Genomic DNA, 24,648 nt, shown 5'->3' on the forward strand with positions numbered 1-24,648 from the left:
CAAGAAAAAGGTGCAACAATAAACAAAAATTAAAGTCCAGCTTATTTGGCTTTATCTGGCCTACCTTTTGCCACGAGACTATGGAACAGCCCCTTCAACAATTTTTTTTCCCATACTGCCACAGGGGTTTACAGCAACAGTCTCTCTGAACAAAGGCGCATCACCTTAAACTACTTCTTCTTCTTGAGGTCCAATTGGCCTCCAGACTCCTATAATGGGGTTCCCTAGATCTGGACTTCCTATAAACATGGCTTACTTCTGACAAACAGGAACCAGGCTGTATGGAGGGGCTTTTCCGCCCATAGCACTTGCCCTAATTACCGCCTTCCAGAGGGCTTCTTATGGGTTGCCATAAACTTCTCCCCGGTTGCCGGGGAAGGTGGCCTCCTCCACTACCACGGCTGGTCAGGATACTTGGCCTGCCCCAGATCCTCCATCATCTTGGGAGGACTGCCGCAATTCATGAGTGCAGGGCCATAACTGGTCACTTGGATGCTTTATTAGACTGGCCCTGGTGGTGATCGAGCCGCACTGGCCTCCTTCTCCTTCCCCTCCCATTTGGACGGCACAGACCTTCCCTCTTCCTCAACCCGATTTTACAGCGGTCAAACAACCTCTTTCTGGGTTTCTCTCCCATGTACAGGTTATGGAGCTGAGGAGGCAGGTATTGTTGTTTCACCACGCTCCTGTTGATGAAGACTTTGTCTCCTGTTCCCAGTTTTGACCCTCCTTCTTTTCCTGACCTCATTCTCTTTTTCTGCCTGATATCTGCTAATGACTGAACTCCTTCAGCCTTCTGTCTTGTGTACCTGTAAGCTGTTGCTAACAAAGGCTACTCAAGTTATAGTAGGGTGTAAATTGTTCCTGGTGGGAACACACTTGAGAGGGTTAAAGGTAAAGAACACGCAATCGCTTAGACTCTGTTCCCTGACTTAGCTCTAAATCTCCCATAAACAATAGATCGATGTTGGCCATCAGCTATCTCTCCTGAGTTCCCTTTAAACAATAGGGCTCTGCTCTACCAAGCACTCCTGTGTTCTGTATTACACCTCTCCATTACTAGCCCAAAGGCTTGAAGGCAGCTGTGATTTTTGACAAATCACAGCCGTCGTCAACCCCAAATCCCATTACCCTGATTGCCACCGCAGCAGGGCAATAGGGAAGAGCTGAGACAAGGCAACAGAATTGGCGCATGTGAAGTGATGTGTCAGTTCTGGGGCGACTGAGTGTTGGTATTTTTAGGCAGAGAAGGAGCCAACAACCATGGCCTTCCCAGCCTGATAACATCAGTCTGCAGTTGTCAGCTTTGTCTTAGCTGGTTATTAAAAATAAGGGGGACCCCACGCCACTTTTTTAAATTATTTACTTATTGCTAAAACAGCAGGGAAATACAGTGAGCGATGGCATTTTTTTCTTCTCTTCTCTCCGTAAAAGTGGTGTTATACTCTAATTGTTCCCAGCAGCGACCTTGGAGTCAGTGATGCATCCAAGGGTCTTCCCCAGGCTGTTCCCATTCCATTTCAGAACTGTTTCTATCCAGTTTTGTGATTTTCTTTACTCCGAACTCCTGGTTGAGTCTGCCTAAAAAATTCTTGAGTTTCACATTGACTTCTATTATGCTTGTTACTCAAAACGAACACCTGAGCATAATGATTTGCTCGATTCAAGTAATGAGCACTTAAGCATTTTAGTGCTCGCCCATCACTAGTTACATGACATTTGATGAAACATGGAATGATTACTGTGGGATCCGAACCCTGCCAAGTGCTACTGAGCCTAACTTAAAGCATCAAAGGAAAGTGGTTTTAGGTGCTATCAGTTTAGTATCAGTGGAAACAAGCAGAGTCCGAGCTTTAAACTATAGTGAATAAATGGAACTCATTTCTATTCACAAAACTAGGTTCAGAGCTATTGAATGTGGTAAGCAATCTAGTATTACATGTACCAATGCTTCAGATCCTCATCAACACCTCTAAGGCACCACTCCAGCGGGTTTTTTTCAGCGCTGGTGTGGCGCTTTAAATGTAAGCCTTCTGCCCCTGGTGATATATTCACCGTCTGGCTTCTTCACCAGTTTTCAGCACCGCTCTAGTCCCGCAGCACCATCTTGTGAGCGCAGCCTCTGTCAGCCAGAAGTCAGAAGCTCCGCTCACAAACTCTCAATACAAGTCTATGACTTACATTTAAAGCACCACTCCAGCAGTGCAATAAAAAAACCGCTGGAGTGGTGCTTTAAGATGTAACTATTTCATATATCACTATTATGATGTCAGGTGTCCATAATTATATGGTATGATGAGCAACATGACAGACAAGACTCATGCAAATAAAAGGTTTATTGGCATTTCATGCCTTGTGATGTGGATAAAATAATACAATGTACAGTAATGTATCTGAATTGTAGTTATGTCATTGATTTACTTAGTGCAATAAGGAAGCACAAGCCCTTATGAGCAAGAAACAGTCTGACAGAGGTGCAGTAATTGCAACATATAAGAACATGGGGCATCTAAACAATACATAAATCAGGTTTAGGGTGTGTATAAAACTGATTTTGTCAACATCATTAATAAGGGCTGAGCCAGTAAGACTTCTATACTTTCAAAAATTATCCTATACAGACAAGTTAGAGGGGTTCTCCATGTTTAGAAAACCATGGCTTTTGTCCAAAAAACAGTGTCACACCCTTCTACAGATTGTGCCTGGAATTATAGTTCAGCCCCACTCAGTTCTATATACCGAGCTCAATCCATTGACATGAATGGCGCTATTTCTGAAATAAATGTTATGTCCAAAAATCCTTGGCAACGTTTCAAATTGAAAGCAAAGCACAGGAGCGGAAGGTTATATTCAAAGGGAATTTGTCATCAGGATTTTTCAGCCCAACCTATTTATATGAGCATGGAGCTCTTTAAAAAACAAGTCCAGCAATACTTTTACATGGCCAGTTCATTCCTCTCTTACTGAGAAATCAGTGTTTGAATTGATTTGCAAATGAGGCTGAGGAACTATTTGAAGATCTGAAGCCTTTGTCACTCCAGCTCTATTCCTCACCCAGTGCTGTCTCCTGCTATTGCCTGCCTTTGCATAACAAACAGCAGTTGGCCAAACACTTTGGGCTTATTCAGATGTCAGTGATTTTTCTCATATGCAAAAAAACTGTCTGAATTTTATCAGGGTTTTTAACCTAATTTTCATCAGAGTTTGATCAGTGAGTCAGTTTTTACCATCTGTGTTTCATCAGTTTTTTCATAAAAAATTATGAAAGTTTCTCAAGCTTCTCTTCTCAAATAGTCTGTGAAAAATTAGACAACACACAGATGGCATCTGAGTGTGGTCCGATTTTTTCACAGACCCACACACTTGCATTAACGAGTTTGGTCTGTGAGTCGGATCAAAATCTGACATGTCTCTGTGATTTTGTGCTGACCACTTGGTCAACAAAAATTCACAGATATGTGAATAGCCTCATATACTAAAATAGTTACACGTTCTATCTGTGAAAAACATGGATAGAACTTGTATGCGAAAACCTCACGTTTGAATGAGCCCTTCATCTCCTCACTCCTTTATTTACATGCATGCTCCAGAGTGCCATTGTGAATTTAAAGGGCGCGAGTGGAACAGAGTACATATAGAGGGTGATTGAAAGCTTTTTTCGCTTGTTTTCTGGTGAAAAAAGCTTGGAAAAGTTGCATTTTTTTGCACAACGTGAGGTTGCTGTCACAATTCCTCCCCTCAGCATGTTATGGGCAAAGTGAGTGATAGCTCAGTCATCCAATCGGGTGCAGGGGCATGCTGAGCTGTGTGTTGATTGACAGCTCAGTCATCCAATCGAGTGCAGGGGCGTGCTGAGCTGTCAGTGTGTTGATTGACAGCTCAGTTGTCCAATCAGTGACTGGGAGATGCTGGGCGGGCTTCTTGTAGATGCTCCCTGTTTCTAATTAATTCCTTGCTTCTTAGCTCAGCTCTCAGCCCAGATCTCTGCCAATCGTAGCATTCGCTCTGTGGTGCTGTTTGCCTGGTATTCTGTGCTCTGTTCATTGATTTATTGCAGCCTGACTTTGGACCTAGTTATGACTATCCGCTTGCTCTCTCCCTTTGCTCTAATCCGCTTTTCTCCTGGTGTTCTGACTTCGGACCGTGACCTGACTTTGCCTTTGTCTGTTTCCTTTTGCTTATGACGTGCTCTCTTGGTTTCTGACCCCGAAACGTTTGACTATCCTGCCTCACGGCTTGTCTGTGAACAGTGACTAGCATTTCATTTGCGCGACAAAAAATATGACTTGTTTTCACTCTGTTCTCGCCCCAGCTTGAACAAAGTGAGTGGACCTGGGCCGAGACAGTACTTGGCAACCCCCATTAGTCACAAATCTCACTCCATGTAGCGGTGCACGCCACTTCACAACTTTCCTGATTCATAAAGAGGCGTGCAGCTCTTAATGAATTAGGAGTGTCCGTTCCAATACACCTCCTCATCAAGACTGGCAAGAGAATTGCCGATCTGGATTAATCACCCCTATAATACATTTGATTGTTGGCTTATACTGCTGCAATCAGTACGTTTGCCTAAAAGTAATTTAACAGGTTTGTTCACGTTAGCAGATGCTCACTGAATTTGATGTGTGTGGGTTTGGGTTAAGACATCCAAAGGTTGATGGTTGACAGAATGACATCATGTTAGTTGTCTAGGAATTATACACTATGGTAACTGCCTAGGAACCTGGTGTCAACATGTCATCTGCACAGTTTCTATGTGGAAATGTAATTATGCTTGTATGATACAGCTCAAATATCTCAAAGACAGAAATTCTATGTAAATTAAATATACTTGACAGTTCAATGTTAGAGGCTTAAAATGTAAAATCAAGGTGGAGCACATCCATAATAAGCCGTGATGTTTTGTACAATTCTATTGTTTGCATGAAGTTTAAATGGTCACTTTACTTTCAGAAAATCTGATCTCATTGAAAAGATAATATGGTAGATAGACAATTAACAAATCACTCCATTTAAAAATTTTAGTGATGCCTCAGTACTCATCGTTAATTGGTGCTGCGAGGTGCGACAAGTACCAAAAAAATTACAAGAATCAAACATAATTTTCCTATAAGGAATAATGTAAATAAATGTAATGCGTTCCCAAACCAAAGGCAATGCGTACTTTCAAGGCAATATATAAAAGATAGGATTATATATCATTACATTACTTGAGTAATAAACCTAAACATTTATAAGTGCTTAGATTAAATAAAATTGTAAACTTTACTTTAGCTATACTAAGAAGAGTAAATTTCCTAATGGGATGTCAGGAGGAAAGTGGTGAGAAGGAGAAGTTCAAGGAGTGTTACTCCCCCTCCTTATAGAACATCGGACACTTGCACTTCAGGTATTCTTTCTCTTTGACATTTTTCAATTTGCATCACAGGCTCTGACACACTTTCTCACCTTCACTGGAAACTTATCCAGTGAGGACTGCTTCTGTCTTCTTTTCATAATTCCTCAAAAGTGTGAAATTATTTGGGTATTCAATAAATTCACATTTCTTTTTATCAGAGCTTTGTCCGGATTATACCTCTCTATAAGGTTTTGAACCTCTGCCCATTTTGCAGACATTTCTTTTACTAAGGTTCTGGGGACATCCTCTCTTATCTCCTTCCCACCTGAAGGAATCTCTGCAGCCACCTCTTGTTGCTATTCCTTCTGTAGTTATTACAGGCACAGTTCCTTAGAACTGAGGTCTTCACAATGTTCCTCTACTAACTCCTCAACATTAACAGCATCGACCTCCACACCAATGGATTGGCTAAAAGATACAGTGTCACATCTGTTCCCTCTGTAACTGCAGGCTTATGGTCGTAGACACGGAAGAGTGTCAGCTCACCAGACTCGGTATCTGCAATCAGCTGCAGCAGAAGACTTTGTATGGACCTGCCAAGGTAGCTTCAGGTAGCTTAGATACAGTTAAAACTCCAATGATAAATGAATAGAACCTAACTCCACTAACGCCTCAACATCAGCAACATCGACCTCCACACCAATGGATTGGCTAAAAGATCCCATATCCGTCACATCTGTACTTGGAGGCTTAGGGTCAACTTCAAACCCTTTGAAGTATCTCATGGCTTCTGGCCATAAATTCTACTATCCTGAATTCAGTGTCCTATAAAAGACTTTTTCCAGAACTTATCAATGGAGTTAAGACAATACTTTAATATTGACATGCTATTCCTCGTCACATTTAAAAATTTGAATAAAACCCTCAGGCTCTGCGTAGAAATTCATCAGCTGCCTTTTTATTAGCACTCACTGCCTCGACATAACTCACAATACTACTGTTCCTCTTTTTTAAAATTATCAAACTATCCGTGCCTGGCCTTAAAGGGGTTGTCCTGTACTTTTAAAAATTATGCCGCTCACAGGCAGAAACAGCACCAGGAGGTAATTAGAAAGAAGCTTCTATTTATCATTAAAACACATTGGCATATTTTTAAAAGTACTGGACAACCCTTTTAAAAACTTGAAAACTCTCATCACTCAATCCCACTTTGTTTTTCCAAAGATTGTCATGCATCTCTTTCACTTTTTCACATATCATGGCTTCAGCTAATTGCTTTTCATTTACCCAAATTAACAGCTTTTCAACTTCCATGAGTGTTTAAGAATGCTGCTTTATTACTGCTTTAACCACTTTTGCAACAACAGTCTTTGTATCGCTTCTTTATTTTTAATGATGGCTGAGACCATTGTACTAGACATAACATATTCCATAGCAAGATCAGTATTGCATATATTGCGCTCTAATTTGTCTTATTACTTGCCTATTTTTCTCAGTGATGGTGCGAAGCATTTTTCTTTTCTACTCAGCACTATCACAGCGCATTTTCTTAAGACCCATGACCAGAAAAAAAAGCGAAATACACAAAATTACCACAGAAGCTAAAATAAGACTAAAATAACTTTGTAGAAAGTACATGGATTTGGACTTCCGAGGACTGGGGTAAAGTTATTTTCTCTGATAAAGCCCCCTTCAGATTGTTTGGAACAACTGGTAGTATGATCTTCCAGAGAAGCAAAAGTGAGTCCTGTGTCATGCCAATAGTAAAGCATCCTGAGACCATTCAGGTGTAGAGTTATTTTTCATCAAAATTTTGCTTAAGAACACAGCCATGAATAAAGGATGGTATCTTAACATCCTTCAAGAGCAACTTCTCCCAAAGATCCAGGATCAGTTTGATTATAAAAAAAATGCTTTTTCCAGCATGATGAAGCGCCATTTCATAAGGCAAAAGTGATAACAAAGTGGTTTGATGATCAAAAATGTAAATTTTTGGTTTAAGACCTGGAAAGTCCCCAAATTTCAATTCCATTTAGAACCTGTGGTCAATCCTCAAAAAGTGGGTGTACAAACAAAAACACAAAACTTGTGACAGACTCCATATTGAGTCTTTGTATAAATTTCAAGTATTTATTGATAAAAGTTTAAAAACTTATGAAATGTTTATAATCTGACTAAATGCTGATGAAATGCTTATACTGATCATTGAAGCCGATAACTTTGTGAAAACTAAAACTTGTGTCAGTCTCAAAAGTTTTAGCCCCCACTGAATGTTGTGTTACCTCTGAAAAATCACACTAAAGTGCTGACCATTAAGTGTCTCCCCTTTGTGCAACTTGCTGTCCACTGCCTGTTGTCAAGTATAATCCGTCACTAGCAAAGAAATGCTGAGATGGATTACAGAAAGTGGTGTTGGTCTTTGTTTCTCTGTTCCTGCTCTCCTGTTTATGTGCTTTCAGTTCTCACCAGGCAAACCATAAGACAATGGCAGGCGCAATGCATGCTGTAAAGCAAAGGCATGGTAGATTCAGCGCCTATGGTGTTGGCAGAACACTAATGAAGAGAAACTACCCATTAAAAGATTGGCTGGGTAGTTACTGAGCATGAGATTCAGGACAGTTCCTGCATATAGCAGACTAGTATGTGAACCAAAACAGCTTTTTATTTGTTGTAGGGATTTAGACAGACAGGACCTTGCATTTTCTAGTTTTGGGTGAAAAGACTGGTACACTATAATGTTTCATTAAAGTTGTGCTCAGAAACTAAAATTTATATTATTCCTATATCCTTATCTATTTATTTCCATAATCGAATCTATTTTCTAATATCTTTACAGGTTAATTTAAAATTCCCTATCATTCCCTCACTACTCTGAGTGCATGCTGGGATACTCAAACAAATCGTCATCAGGAACTCTACGTGTCTGTTTTTCATTGATTTATTTATTAACTACTTGTTGATAAATAAATTTAAAAAAAACGACTTAGGGTGTCCCCTATTTTTGATGACCAGTCAAGATAAAGCAGACAGCTGGGGGCTGATATTATCAGGATTGGAAAGTCCATGGATATTTGCCCTTTCCCAGCCTAAAAATACCAGCCCACATCCACCCCAGAATTGGTGCATGACATTAGATGCGCCAATTCTGGTACTTTGCCTGGCTCTTCCCAATTGTCCTGGTACGTTGGCAATCGGGATAATATTTTTTGGCTGGCATCAAGCCTAGGGGTCAGTAATGGAGAGGCGTCTATCAGACACCCCCATTACTAACCCAGTAAGTTAAAAGAAAAAAAAAAACACGAAAAAAAAAAAATATTTTATTGAAAAAACTCCCTGGTTCACCAATTTATTAAATAAAAAAGCCATGCTGGTCCAAAGTAGTCCAAGGATTCCACTGTAGTCCCCAAATGCCCCTTGGAAAAAGAACTGGCGAAACGGCATAGTCGGGGTCATTCTTTCACATGTGGATGTGAATCTATCTGAATAATAAGTTTATTGGATTTTTTGCTATGTTATTGGATATAACAACATAGACATCATTATATAGATGAAGGCCTTAAAAATTGCACTAAGCACTTTATAGCTGGCTGATCTATAGGACTGTTTATGCCTATCATGTTGAAATTGCATATTGGTTTTTGATTGTAAACCTGGGTTCAAACATCATATGCACTACTCAGATATTGAAAAGGTGTTTATGCACTATGCACTTTATTGAGTCTGTATTGCACCTTTTTGGATAATATTCAAAAGAAATATATAATGAACTAAAAAGTGGTCACACCGGAGTATTGCACTTTTTTTTCATATATCTCTCATACTTAAATTCTTAACATAATCTTCATATATCCCAATTGATTATTCCTTTAGCTTTTTATTTGGGACAATTATTATCGACATTCACACTGCACAAAATCCTCTAGGCTAAGATATACCTATACAGCTCCACATGTTGATTGTTTACATGGATTCTCCATGCTAATTTCATGTATAAAATTGTTTTAACCCCTTTACCCCCGAGGGTGGTTTGGAAGTTAATGACCGGGCCAATTTTTATAATTCTGACCACTGCCACTTTATGAGGTAATTACTCTGGAACATTTCAACTGATCCCACTGATTCTGAGATTGTTTCTTCATGACATATTGTACTTCACGATAGTGGTAAAATTTCTTCAATAACTCTTGCGTTTATTTGTGAAAAAACGGAAATTTGGCAAAAATTTAGCAATTTTCAAAATTTTAATTTTTATGCCCTTAAATCAGAGAGATATGTCACACAAAATAGTTAATAAATAACATTTCCCACATGTCTACTTTACATCAGCACAATTTTGGAACCAACATTTTTTTTGATAAGAATAAGAAGCTATAAGGGTTAAAAGTTGACCAGCGATTTTCCAACAAAATTTACAAAACCCTTTTTTAGGGACCACATCACATTTGAAGTGACTTTGAGGGGCCTTTGTGACAGAAAATACCCAAAAGTGACACCATTTTAAACTGCAGCCCTCAAGGTGCTCAAAACCACATTCAAGAAGTTTATTAACCCTTCAGGTGCTTCACAGGAATTTTTGGAATGTGGAAGAAAAAAATGAACATTTAACTTTTTTCACAAAAATGTTAATTTAGACCCCATTTTTTTTATTTTTGCAAGGGTAACAGGAAAAATGAACCCCAAAATTTGTTGTGCAATTTCTCCTGAGCACGCCAATACCCTATATGTGGGGGCAAACCACTGTTTGGGCGCACGGCAGGGCTCTGAAGGGAAGGAGCGCCATTTGACTTTTTGAATGTAAAATTTGCTTGAATAATTAGCGGATGCCATGTCGCGTTTGGAGAGCCTCTGATGTGCCTAAACAGTACAAACCCCCACAAGTGACACCATTTTGGAAACTAGACCCCTCAGCGAACTTATCTAGATGTGTGGTGAGCACCTTGAACCCCCAAGTGCTTCACAGAAGTTTAGAATATTGAGCCGTAAAAATAAAATTTTCACATTTTTGCAACAAAAAAGTTTTTCAGCCTCCAATTTTGCATTTTCATAAGGGTAACAGGAGAAATTGCACCATGCAATTTGTTGTACAATTTCTCCTGAGTAAGCCGATACCCCATATGTGGGGGAAAACCACTGCTTGGGCGCACAGCAGAGCTCGGAAGGGAAGGTGCGCCATTTGACTTTTTGAATGTAAAATTTGGTTGAATAATTAGCGGACGCCATGTTGCTTTTGGAGAGCCCCTGATGCGCCTAAACAGTGGAAATCCCCCACAAGTGACCCCATTTTGGAAACTAGCCCCCTCAAGGATTTTATCAAGGGGTATAGTGAACATTTTGAACCCAGAGGTATGCTCGAGTCCCCGCCCGCATGTTTCACGGTTATTAGACACCCAAAAAAAAACAATATGGAGGGATCGCTCGTGCATGGCAGGCAATCCCCACAAGGTTTTTTTGGCTGTTTAACAGCTGCAAAACATATGAGGGTCACCTTGCCGCTGGTGGGACGGCTTGTATACTTTTTTTGATCAAAAATAGTTCACTAAGTACCCTAAGTACCCTATATTTATTATGCAACTTTGCTTTACATTTATATATAATGATGGTAGGGTATGAGATATATTTTTGTCTTTTGTAGGTTTTGTTTCTTTTTTGCTAGTGTGAACATGCTCCTATTTCTTGCATGTCTACCATCTTAGACCTCAGTTCACATTGCCTGGTTTTTTGTCTTGTTTGCATTCTGTGCAATTTAAGGGTGTGGCATCCCCTTTGTTGAGCTGACTGGTATATATGTAGCTTACTACGGGCCTGGGTGGTCTGGAGTTGGGACCCGGTCCTATTTGTCTACCCTTTTATATGCATTACTTCAACTTTGATATACAGTAAGGTTTTTAATATAGGCAGTATAGGTACCGTCCCAATTTAGGGTCACCTTGCCGCTGGTGGGACGGCTTGTATACTTTTTTTGATCAAAAATAGTTCACTAAGTACCCTATATTTATTATGCAACTTTGCTTTACATTTATATATAATGATGGTAGGGTATGAGATATATTTTTGTCTTTTGTCTTTTGTAGGTTTTGTTTCTTTTTTGCTAGTGTGAACATGCTCCTATTTCTTGCATGTCTACCATCTTAGACCTCAGTTCACATTGCCTGGTAAAACATATGAGGAGGTGACTCGAGCATGTCACTCGAGCACCCGCTATACTCTGTGCATACCCGAACACCCGATGCAAACTCAAGTAGCGAGCACTTGCGCTCAACATTAGTTACCATATCGTCATCATTTTTTTTCTTTACCTTTTGAAAAAATCCCAATCCTAACCCTAGCACAACTTTAACCCTAACACAACCCTAACCCTAGAGTTTATTTTTCACGCCGTTCCTTATGCGGTATAAGTGATTAGATGACTTTATTCTTCGGGTTGGTGTGATTACAGAGATACCAGATTCATATCGGGTTTTTATTATTGACAGCTGTCACACACTAAAAGACGCTTTTTTTTGCAAAGACTATTTTTTGCATCGCCATATTTTGAGAGCTATAATTTTTCCGTATTTCAGCTGACATAGTCATGTGACTGCTTGTTTTTTGCGGGACAAGTTGACGTTTTTATTGGTACCATTTTTGGGCACGTGACATTTTTTGATCGCTTTCTATCCCGATTTTTGGGAGGGAGAATAAGCAAAAACCAACAATTCCGAAATTGTCCCACTATGGAACTTTCACATTTTATTTTTAGATCACCTGTATAGCATAGAGAGCAGCAGCAGCTCCCTGTGCTACACAGGCTGTCACTGCTGCAGCGAGAGAAGATACTTTGGTCATGCAGTGCGCATGACCAAAGTATCTTCCTGCTGTCTGGTGACCTGGATGTTGTCATGACGACATCGAGTTGTCATGGCAACATTTGGGAGCCGCGACAGACAGCGTTGGACGTCGGCAGGAGAGGTGAGTATCGGCGATCACCTCCCTTGTCCCCGCAATGCTGCAATCGACTTCGATCGCAGCATTGAGGGGGTTAATTTGCAAGGAGCAGTACAGGACCGCTCCCTGCACATAGTACCATGTGTCAGCTGTGACAATCAGCTGACACCCGGCGGCGATCGCACCGCTTTTGTGTGGGCGCGATCACCATATGACTTAATAGTACGTCATTGGTCCAATCGGCCCAGGTAACCATGACGTACTATTAGGTCACACATCAGAAAGGGGTTAATATTTTTTCTGGAATAAAACTCTAGGGCTGTGAGGTTATATTTGATTTGATTTGGTATGCAATAATCTTGATATTAGGACTTATGTGTTAATTATTCTTTTTAGAGTGCCAAGTTGTATCTATATTGGTTATCAAAAATAGGAAGGGCCCCACATCATTTTTTTAAATTAATTATTTATTGTATAGGTTTAAAAAAGGTTAAAAACACCCTTTAGTGCCACATGAAAAGCACTAAATGGTGCAACTTTATAATATTTAATGGGAGGCAGACATTAATATAAGCTCTCCCTCCTATAACTACTCTCCCTGTATGGCGGGCAATTCTCGAAACATGGGGGCTGGGACTTGAGCATGGCGCTCAAGCACTCGCGATACTCGATCGAGTAACAAGCGTGCCCCAGCATCCCGATGCTCAATCGAGTATCGAGTAGTGGCGAGGACTCTTGCTCATCACTATAGATTATGACATTAAATAGATAGAGATTTAGGATTAAAATACATTTAAAATTAAAATATAAATCTTAATCATAAAGCAAGTTTTTTTTTATTAGCCAAGCATGCTAAACAAATTATAACCTCCGATCTATGTACTGCTATTTAAGCAGGTCAAATAAATTCCTCTTCATTTGAAACTAATAATTTTACCCTTTTATGCGCATTGTCGATTACTATAATTTCCTGCTGCTTTGGTAGAGCTAATTTATTCTGCAGCGCTCTACAAAGACTGTCACCATTCACATCAGTCCTTGTTCCTAATGGAGCTCAGAATCTATTTCCCTTACTTTATACATATACTAGGGGCAATTCCATAAGAAGTCAATTCACCCAACAGTATGATAATGGTAGCCATCCTCAGAAATATGGTGCATGTATATGACACCATCCTACTTGTTCTCAATTTTCCTTACAGCCTGAAGAAGAAATGCAGAAAGGAAGAACCTATACAGGTCATGTCTTAATTATAACCTTCAGAGTGTCTTCTCTTTGACAAATTAGCATAGTAGACACACCCGACCTTATAATGATCATCTCACTATAACTCGGAATCAGAAGAGGACTGGTACAGTCTTGTCATCCACTATGAAGACGCTGCTCATTGCCCTTTTGCTGCTTGGTATTGCAGTCATTCACGCCTTCGATACCTGCTCCACTGACAGTAAGTCGACAGGTTAATTTCTGACTTGCTCTACTGTGGTCGTGTCTTATTGTAAACTATTATGTACAGATGTGAACATTTACTATAGCTTTGATCTATTGTATAAGGTAAATTCTACTGTATGTGCAAATGATGTAAAACACAAAGAGTAACTTTTCCATAATTGACTTTATATTGAATTTGTTTGCAAAAATACAGGACTTTATGAAAGGTGCAGAATAAGGAAAACATTGAGTATAGTAATCCCACTGCCTCAAATGTAAGAAATTGTAATAATCATATTCATTAATTATTATAAATATTAGTAGTAGTAGTACTGGTAATAATATGGCTACTGAACAATCATTTTCTTATTTATTATATTATTTTTATAATAATGATATAAGAAAAATCACAAAGCCAGTGATTTACCAGCCAGCCGAATTTACAGGGACATAGCTATATAAAAGGTGCAGAGGTCGACCAAAGGCCCCCACATAAGTAGTAGCAAATATAAATATCGCATGACCGGTGAGGTTTTGTTACAGATTTTGGGGGAGGCAACTCGCCCAGTATGGAAGACACATTTTTTTTTCTTTACACCCTTGGCAGGTGTACATACAGTAAAAAAAAACATCCTTAGTCAAAACATTTTTATGGATAATTTTCAGAACTGTTGAGATGGGAGCAGAAATAATTAAATCCCCATTAATTTGAGGAAATATTCCCATTACATTTTGATTCTCTCAATCTCAGTATTTACTATTGGACTCACAATCTGGACACTATTTATTAGCTGTAGTCACACAATGTTCTAGGTTAACAGATAAATGTCATCAGCAAATAATACTCCATAATTATTATCATGTGATGAGTCATATGATAAATGTTTTCATGCATATCATTGTTAGATTTTATCATATAAGCTGAGATGTTAATTTCATTAAGGAGAGGTATAGTTCAGGGGGAATAATGAGTCTGACTATTCATCTCATTTGGCGAGCTTGGGTGTGCTTTGTATATAGCTGTAAACATTTCCAAAATCTGTTGGGCTAATATAAGTCACTTTTCTTGCTGCCCAGCCCTCTTCATACACGTGTGCTTAGTGGAGAATGGGGTAAGATGCTGCCAAATTCTCCAATGAGGACAGAGGATTGGATATGTTGAAATCCAACATACCCAATGTTTCTTTCCCGTAATATTATCTGGTAGGAAAGGAGTAAGGAGAAGAGTCGAGCAAATTGCTTCTCGCAACCCTGGTCTAAGGTCATCATACCAGGCCGGTGAATTAAAGAAGCGCTCCCATCAAAGTTTTTAGCCTCTTAATATAGTGCAGTCAGCATATTATATAGCATTGTGTTCTTATAAATGCTCATTTTGCCCTTCTATCCAGCTAATTCTTCCCTTTTCCATTAGGTCTTTGACTTCCGTGATTAAAAACTGACTAGCTGAATCCTTCTAAGCTCTATGTAGAAACAGGAAGTCTATTTTCCCTGCATGAGTCATCATTAGAACTACAATTCTACTCACTGCAAAGTCCTTGGCAGGGGGGAGGAGTGGAGCAGCTGGGTCAAGAGTTGAAGAGGAGGTGGAGCTGGGCTGTCAGGGAAACTGCACCCCTCAAGGTGCTCAAAACCACATTCAAGAAGTTTATTAATCCTTCAGGTGCTTCACAGGAATTTTTGGAATGTGGAAGAAAAAAAATTATTTTTTTCACAAAAATGTTAATTTAGACCCAAATTTTTATATTTTTGCAAGGTTATCATTGAAAAATTAACCCCAAAATTTGTTGCACAATTTCTCCTGAGTAAGCAGATACCCCATATGTGGGGGAAAACCATTGTTTGTGCACATGGCAGGGTTCGGAAGGGAAGGAGCGCCATTTGACTTTTTGAATGTAAAATTTGCTTGAATAATTAGCGGGCGCCATGTTGCGTTTGGAAAGCCCCTGATGTGCCTAGACAGTGGAAATCCCCCATTTTGGAAACTAGACCCCTCAGGGAACTTATCTAGATGTGTGGTGAGCACCTTGAACCCTCAGGTGCTTCATAGAAGTTTATAACATGGAGCCGTGAAAATAAAAAAATCTAACTTTTTCCACAACAATGATGTTTTAGCCCCAATTTTTTTATTTTCACAATGGTAAGAGGTGAAAATGGACCCCAAAAACTTTTGTGCAATTTCTCCTGAGTATGCCGATACCCCATATGTGGGAAAAATACACTGTTTGGGCGCACGGCAGAGTTCAGAAGGAAAGGAACACTGTGACTTTTTGAACGCAAAATTGGCTGGACATCATGTCACGTTTGGAGACCCCCTTTGGAGATGCGCCTAAATAGTGAAAACCCCCAACAAGTGACCCCATTTTGGAAACACCCCTCAAGGATTTTATCAAGGGCTATAGTGAACATTTTGAACCCAGAGGTACGACACAGAATTTGATAATATTAGGTCATCATATTGAATAAGTTGTCGTTAGTCTTGAGCGCAAGTACTCACTACACTAATATACTAGTTTGCATTGGGTACTCGGGTATGCACCATGTATCGCGGGAGCTCAAGTGACATGCTCGAGTCCCCACCTCGCATGTTTCATGGTTCTTAGACACCAAAAAAAAACATGTGGGGATCGCTCGTGCATTGCAGGCAATTCCAGCGATTTTTTGGGGCCGCGAAGCATATGGGGCAGAGATTCGAGCATGTCACTCGAGCACCCGGGATACTCGGTGCATACCTGAGCACCCGATGCAAACTCAAGTAGCGAGCACTTGCACTCAACACTAGTCGCCATATCGTCATCATTTTTTCTTTACTTTTGAAAAATCCCAACCCTAGCACAACCCGAACCCTAGCACAACCCGAACCCTAGCACAACCCTAACCCTAGCATAACCCTAACCCTAGAGTTTATTTTTTACGCCGTTCCTCGTGCGGTATAAGTGATTAGACGACTTTATTCTTCGGGTCGGTGCGATTACAGCAATACCAAATTTGTACTGAGTTTTTATTATTGACAGCTGTCGCACACTAAAAGTCTTTTTTTTTGCAAAGACTAGTTTTTGCATCGCCATATTTTGAGAGCTATAATTTTTCCATATTCCGGCTGACAGAGTCATGTGACGGCTTGTTTTTTGTGGGACAAGTTGACGTTTCTATTGGTACCATTTTCAGGCATGTGACATTTTTTGATCGCTTTCTATTCCGATTTTTGGGAGGCAGAATAAACAAAAAACAACAATTCAGGAATTGTTTTTTTTTTTTTTTTTTTATGCCGTTCCGCATGTGGTAAAATTTATAAGGCAGTATGTTTACAGCGGTACCACATTTATATTGTTTTTCTATGTTTTGGCGCTTTTACACAATAAAAGCTATTTTATAGAAAAAAGAATATTTTTTGCATCACTTTATTCTGAGAGCTGTAACTTTTTTATTTTTTGGCTGATGGAGCAGTATGATGCCTTGTTTTTTGCGGGACAAGATGATGTTTTCAGCGATACCATTTTTATTTAGATTCGTCTTTTTGATAGCGTTTTATTCCATTTTTTGTTTGGCGGTATGATGATCTAGCATCTTTTTTTGCTTCGTTTTTTATTTATTTTTTTACCGTGTTCACTAAAGGGGTTAACTAGTGGGACAGTTTTATAGGTCAGGTTTCTCCAGACGCGGCGATACCAAATATGTGTACTTTTATTGTTTTTTTTTGTTTTTTTTTCAGAATAATATTTATTGATGGGTACATTATATTTTTATTTTTTGGGGATTATTTTTCTGATTTTTTTTTTTTATGTATTTACAATTTTTTTTTTTTTTTTCATTTCCTAACACTTTTTTTTACTTTTATACTTTGTCCCACTATGGGACTTTCACTTTTTTTTACTCTGATCGCCTGTATAGGTATGGATGTCAGTGCTTCAGAGACAGAAGATACTTTGATCGTGCACTGTGCATGATCAAAGTACCTTCCGGCTGTCTGGTGACCCGAATTTTGTTATGACGACATCCAGGTCACCATGACAACCACGGGACTTGGTCTCAGACAGCGCGGGATGCCGGGGAAGAGGTGAGCCGCTTACCTCTGAAATTCTGCGATCGATTTCGATGGCAGCATTCCGGGGGTTAATGTGCTGGGAGCGGTGCGGCACCACTCCCAGCACATAGTACCGGGTGTCAAGCCTGTGTGCAGGTGCAATCGCTAGGGCTTATTAATACGTACCTGTCTCTTAAAGCCCATGGCGCAGGTACGTATTAGTACGCCCAGGGCTTTAAAGGGGTTAAACACTGCTCCAGGGTACCCAGAAGATCAGGAAATTTGTACAGCTTCTGTCTATGGCCAGAGAGTACTGATCTGGACCGTGGACTGGAGTTGTGAGAGGCAATCTGCTCATCTGTAATCAGGATCCACCACAAACAAAACAGTCAGCAGGTCCCATCCAAAATAATTCAGACTGTGGCCTTACTGTAAATCCATTCTTTGTACATTTGTTCAGAGCTCTCCCTCCTGAATAATAACATTGTTAAGGTACTTAGGAGACGAAAATAAATTGGTTCAGAGATCACATTATCAGCATATTCTACAAAGGATCATGCTAGGTGCAGCATTACAACAGGAGACAACAAAAAGGACTTTATTATGTGCTCTGATGCCCCTCTCCTCTATGTACAGTATTCCGTAATTAGGATATTTAAGAAATGACAGCCGTCAAGATGTCATAAGCAATATAATATACAATTTTGGAAAATGAGAAGATTAAATGATTAGAATAAACTTTGCTTACATGTTTTAAAAACTATCCCAATTTGTAAGCTTTGGAAAAGTCACCCTATTACAGTTAAGAACACTTTTATTGCTTAATCTCCTAATACATTCAGTTTTTCAACAAGCAGCGTAATAAATACTAGTAACTATCTTGTAAAGTTAGATTATGTCAACAATAGGGATTTAGAGTATGTTGTCACATGTGTCAGAGCTTTCATTGTCCAATATGTCTCAATAGTAAAACATTTTGGCTCATGTTTTAACAAACCTACAAGTGGGAAGATGAAAGGATTAAATGAGATATTTATGGATAGATTCATCCTCATGTAGTGAGCTGACAGGTAAGAGAAGGATTGTACAGCATTACCTAGGTTCCTAGAATGAGTCAGTGGATATAAACTATTAATTCATTATTTGATTAAGCATCAAACCATGAGCAGTGTACTTATTAGACGGTCAAATTTGTTAAATATGTTTTCCATATATGTACTATATATATATATATATAGTAGGAAATCAGGAGGTAAGGTCCTGGATGGTAGATATGTCAATAATGTAAGCTGTACCAGTAACACTAGGTTACTGAGAGAGTTTCATGTGACTGGATTGGGTCCGGGTTTTTGGAGTAGCCAAAAGAATCTGGCTGGGGAAGGTCGATCCTATGATCCAGTTTGGAGTTTACAGGCCTATTAAAAGCAGCTGGGTTAGTTCAGCAGTGTGGAGTGTGTTGAGACTGGAGAAAGGGAGAGCTGCAGATTAGTCTGCTCTGCTAAGTGAGGTGTGTTGAAGCCAAACAGAGAGGTATTTTTTGGTGAACATGTCTAATACAAGTGTGAGCTGCTGCTGGGAATACTACAGTTGGTGAGGCTGCTACATTTATGTTGTTTTATTCTGCCTGAAGATAATGACTGTTTATGTTATACATTGATACTGAAGGAAGGCTGTTTTCGCTTTGGAGATATAACATTTATGATGGACAATACTACAACTAATGTACATGCTGTTTTGATAAAACCCTGTGCCACGTGTATGACTACTGACTGATGTATCAGCATGTGACTAGATCTGTCCATCAGCCTCCTTCAATTGAAAACAGCTTTTCCATGTGCAGCATTTATTAATTGGAGGAGGTTGAGTGGGAGGAGAGTTTGTAACTCTTACCTTCTTCTGAGCTCCTCTTAGCTGATTTACTTGATGTGTTCTGTGGTCATTGAAGGAGCTCAGTAAAAGTGTCACATCTCCACCTGGACCCGCTCTAGTGACATTTGCTTCTGTCACCAATGCCCCACCATATTAATTCTGTGGTCAGTGCTGATGATGGAGGAGATAACATGGCCAATTTTTTAGAGCAGAATGGGTGTGTGTCTGGTCAAGCAGCTCAACAGGACTTATCAGCTGCCGACTGTGGCCAATGGGGCAGTGCCACCCAATATTTAAGTTCCATGTATACTGCTGGGAGGTGCCAGTTATATTTTATAGTGACTCTGGTTGCTACTCGTGATTCGCTCTTATCTGATCCAGCTTGCTTGGACTGACTTCATCTTCCACCTGCCTGATTATTCTGCCTCTGACCCTGTCCTTTTGCTTCTGAGCTCAGGTACCTCCTGATTTCATCTATGACTACTGATTTTGTCCTATATCTGCCATCTCCGGTTTTGACTCAGCAAGTCGACCTTTTTGTGCCAGCTCATTCTATCGGCTTTCAGCTTCTTCAAGGATGCAACCCAAGGGACTCTGTTATAAATACTGATCCCAGACTAGAGGTTCAAGGGTGAAGACTGGTGTTCCTCTGTTGCTTGCTAACTGGCTCTATTAAGATTTGCCTGGTTTCAACATACTGTTCACCCTTACAAAACAGAGTTCCAGGATTAGCTCACTGATATATTCTTACAAGTCATTCAGACAAGTGTATTTTCGGTCCATATGATGTCCATTTGCCAAAGAGACTGCACACTTACAGCACAAAAATCAATTTAAGTGAATGGTGTAGTCCAGACGAATGTTTTTACATATAGACCGAAGGTCTTTGTGTCAAAAAATCGCAGCATGCACTAGTCTGATCGCTTATTCGGATCAAATTCACCCATTAAACTCAATGATTGAACAAAAAACAAATCTAATACGGACATCATCGTCAGGGACAGATTTACACATTTCTACTCCCTAGGCCAAAGCATGTAATTCTGCGCCCTCCCCTCAAAAAGTTGATTAGAAATGTGTTGATTCGAATGTTGTCACACCCGCTTAACAGAACTTCACCATCATGTGTCTCATCAGATTGAAGTTTCCTGAGAATTGAACTTCACTCTCATATACTTTCTTTTCAGAGATATTGAGTTTTTTCTTCATAGTAATCAAACTGTTCACTTGGTTCTATCAAGAACTTTACTAGTGCTTGGAGAACTTCGGCAACTTCAAAAAAAATCAATTAACACATTTTGCACATGTTCACTTCGTGTAATCTGAGCAGCACCATTCCCCAAAACCGGGCCATGAACTCTGTTTCAAGTCTTCACAGCTTGATGAGTATACCCCTAGCTTCTGCTCGAGTTCCTGATTATTGGGTTTCGTCACTCTTTGTGTATTTTAGAGAATCTATGATGGCAGTTAGTGATGAGCGAGTATGTTCTGTTAACCCTTTTGGCGATCATGCTCGGGCGAACACCGAGTATCTTCAGCGTGCTCGGGTGTTATGTTTCACTCACTCCATGTACATGATTTGCGACTGTTTGACAGCTTTAATACATGTGAGGAATGCCTAAGAATCAGGCATTCCTCACATGTATTAAAGCTGTCAAACAGTTGCAAATCATGCACACAGAGAGACTGAAACATAACACCCGAGCACACTGAATATACTCGGTGTTCGCCCGAGCATGCTCGCTGAAAGGATTAACAGAACATACTCGCTCATCACTAATGGCAGTAGATGTGTAGAACTCAAGCAATATAAGCATAATGAGTCACTTGGGACCTCTATTGTAACGTCAAATCTGGAATTTTATTTTAATGCTGGTTTACGCTGAGCGTGTTTCAGAATTTCATAGTTTTAAGGTTGAAGGTAGACTTAAGTCGATAGAGTCCAACTTATAGCCTAACATGCTGATCCAGAGGAAGGCAAAAACCCCATGGGGCAGATATTAATTGCGTCATAATAGGGGAGAAATTCCTTCTTGACTTCATATGGCAATCAGACTAGTTCCCTGGATCAACATCCCATCACAGAATCTAGTGCCTATAACCTGTAATATTATATTCATCAAGAAAGGCATCCAGGCCTCCTTGTACTTTTGTAGTGAATCAACCATTACAACATCATGAGGCAGAGTGTTCCATAATCTCACTGCTCTTACAGTAAAGAACCTGCGTTGAGAGAGAAAATGCAAATGCTTTTTGCCTGTGACTGAGCAAGGCAGCGTAAGCTATAGAGATGTAAATGTACCGCTTAATTTATTTAATGTATATGGATGTAGATTTAATAAATAGCATTTTATATAGCCTTTTCAAAATAATACTAAAAAACGTGTAAATATTTGGCATTTATTTCTTCTATATTTACAACCCCCCCTGACTGCTGTGCCCTAGGCTATGGCCTAGGTTGGCCTTATGGGAAATATGACCCTGATCATAAGTATGGCATCAGTTTTGAATGGATCCTATTGCACCTCTTAACATAGAAAACTGTATTTACCAGATGTCATACTGATGATGATATGGATAAAAAAAATCGGTAGGTTTTTCTGGATGGAAAGATGATTTGACATACTCTTGTCTGAACTTGGCTTAATCTTATTCTGCAGCCAGCAATATGCAGGAAACAAACAGTTTCAAAAGTCAAATGCTGCAAAATGTTTAATAAAACCCAATTACAAGAATGTTTTTCTTTTAACTTTAGCCTCAAGTGCAAATGCATTTAACTAAAAAAAATTCTCCAAAAGATGTCTAAATCTTGAAGTAATACAAGATGCTAAGTATTTGATTTCTCTTTGGCTACACTTCTTTTTATTCTGCACTACCTACATACAGAACTTACCAGAGGCAACTATTAGGCTTTATTCACATATTAGTATTTATTCAATATTTGTATGCCAAAACCAGGAGTGTCTCCAAAATACAGAACAGATGTCAATATTTCAATCATAGTTTTCCTGTGTAAGTTCCACTCCTGGTTTTGGCAAACAAACACTGATGCAAAATACTGATGAAATACTGACGTGTAAGACCTTAAAAGGAACCTGACAGGTCCCCATGCCCCCAGAACCACCAGTAGTTGTGTCTACCTATCTAAGTTCCCTGCCTAACAGGCCTATGAGGCCTTTGATTAGTTGATGGGACGTTAGTGTCCCCAGGCTTGTCGGCCAACTTAAATGTTATCACGTCCCTGTGTGCGTGATAACATGACTTACCAGAGCCGGTGTCATTGCCAGCGCTATGCTAATCTCGCACATGTGCGCAGCTTTGTCCCCTCACATCGTTGATCAGAAGTCTTCTGCACAAAGCCGAGCGTATGCATGAGATCTGTATAGCGCTGGTGATAATGCCGGCTCTTGTAAGTCATACACTGATATGGGGGGTGGGGGACCTGTCATGTTCCCTTTAAACCAACAAGTTCCCTATGTCAAACTATTGACCATTTGGCAGAACTGAAACTAGTACTGTGTCATAAGAGTCAAAATAACTGCAAAAACAACCCCTGATATGGGTAAAGTGTCCCAAAGGGCATTAATAGCTAAACATAAATCCTAAAGAGAAAAAATGCCAGAACTAAAGTTATCCTTTTGAATTATTTAAAAAAGTATATATCTTCAAACCTCATGTGAACTGGCCCATTCACTTACATTGCCGATGGACTGTCTGCTGTGCTGTACAGCACATGGACCAAATCTATGTTCTTCTGAACTGTTGCAGAGTAAATATGTGTATATAAAGTGTAAAATATTTGTGATAGTGTGCTATGCTTTTATGTGAGTGATAAAGGATGGCACGCCTTGTTAAACTGGATCTAGTTTAGACCTGAGTGCATCAAGTCTATAATTATTCTGTAATATGGCAAAAATCAACAGAGGAATGTAGCTGCGAGTTCATTAACTAATTGTGTTTCCTTAGAGAAAATGTACTGGGAAAGGCACGTCTGTAGCGCACGCAGGCTCCCCTGCCAATCCCAGGTAGAGAATGTCTCATGTAAGGGCTCGCAGCCAAATCCGTAGCCGTGCCCTGAGAGGACTCGCTGCCTGAGCACTGCCCTACATTGCTGCAGATCCCCAGAAGTGTCCGTCCAGCTGTTCTGGCAGATGGGGCCTGGGGTCTCACAGAAGACTATTCTCCCTGTGGTTTATGCAGCAGCAGTTACCATCCCCCTGTACACTGAGACTTATTATCCTTCATGGTCTCTTCTGTCATAATTGACTGCAGTGGGCACTGATTCTTATGAGTGACATATCACTTCTAGTCTACACTCAGAGCTAGTAAAAGGTTGTATTCACATCTTCATTGGGATCTTCTTTGTAGAGTAGAATGATATATTATTGTATCTTACAGAACCAGACAGATACATGAAGATGACAGACAGCCACTAGTGAGTGAAGTGTAGAAAACCCAACAGATCCTAATGAATCTGAAAGAGAACGTTTCAGAACACAGAAGCCATAATGTTGTGCAGCCATGTTCTATATGTAATGTGTCAGGCAACTAGGTACAAAGACCCTACATAAGTGCAAGCAAACTTTTCTCAGAAGATTCACACAAGCGTATTAGTCAGCTCTACACAAGCTTCATGGCATTCACGGTGAGGCACAATATTTATAGGGGAAATGTATCATGAGAGGAATTTTTGTAGTCAGTTTTGCTTGTGTTAAATTGCTGTTCCTGATGCCAAATTTATTAAAATATTTTGCAATGTTTTACATATTTGTTCCATCTTAAAATACAGTACCAGTAGGATACCAGTTACCTGGGTGTAAGGCCTTTGAGACCTAGGGAGTAAGGATTTTCCTTGTAGAGATTGCAAAGCTGGCTTAGGGATATTTAAAAGGAATCTGTCAGTATGATCAACCGTCCTAAGCCGTCTATATGGGCAAGTAGGTAATAAGAAACTGAATAAAATGATACCTTGATATCTGTGATCCGATGTCTTATTCCCAAGAAATCTACATTTTTCTTATATGAAAATGAGCTGTTAAGATCTATGGGTGGGACACTGATCTG

The 24,648-nt window shown here is 39.7% G+C and overlaps 1 protein-coding gene across 1 annotated transcript in view; it reads left to right on the top strand.

Moving 5' to 3' along the window:
* Window positions 1–13,555: 13,555 nt before the first annotated feature.
* ENDOU (endonuclease, poly(U) specific) overlaps window positions 13,556–24,648 on the top strand; it is a 69,627-nt gene continuing 58,534 nt past the window's right edge. Inside the window, exon 1 of the mRNA XM_073663172.1 lies at window positions 13,556–13,710. Coding sequence (XP_073519273.1) covers window positions 13,635–13,710 — 76 coding nt within the window. The 5' untranslated portion in view covers window positions 13,556–13,634. The remainder of the gene's footprint in view (window positions 13,711–24,648) is intronic.

Source organism: Phyllobates terribilis, unplaced genomic scaffold (assembly GCF_046119375.1).
Source record: "Phyllobates terribilis strain yellow unplaced genomic scaffold, ASM4611937v1 Scaffold_2__4_contigs__length_985480577, whole genome shotgun sequence".
Classification (NCBI taxonomy): domain Eukaryota; kingdom Metazoa; phylum Chordata; class Amphibia; order Anura; family Dendrobatidae; genus Phyllobates; species Phyllobates terribilis.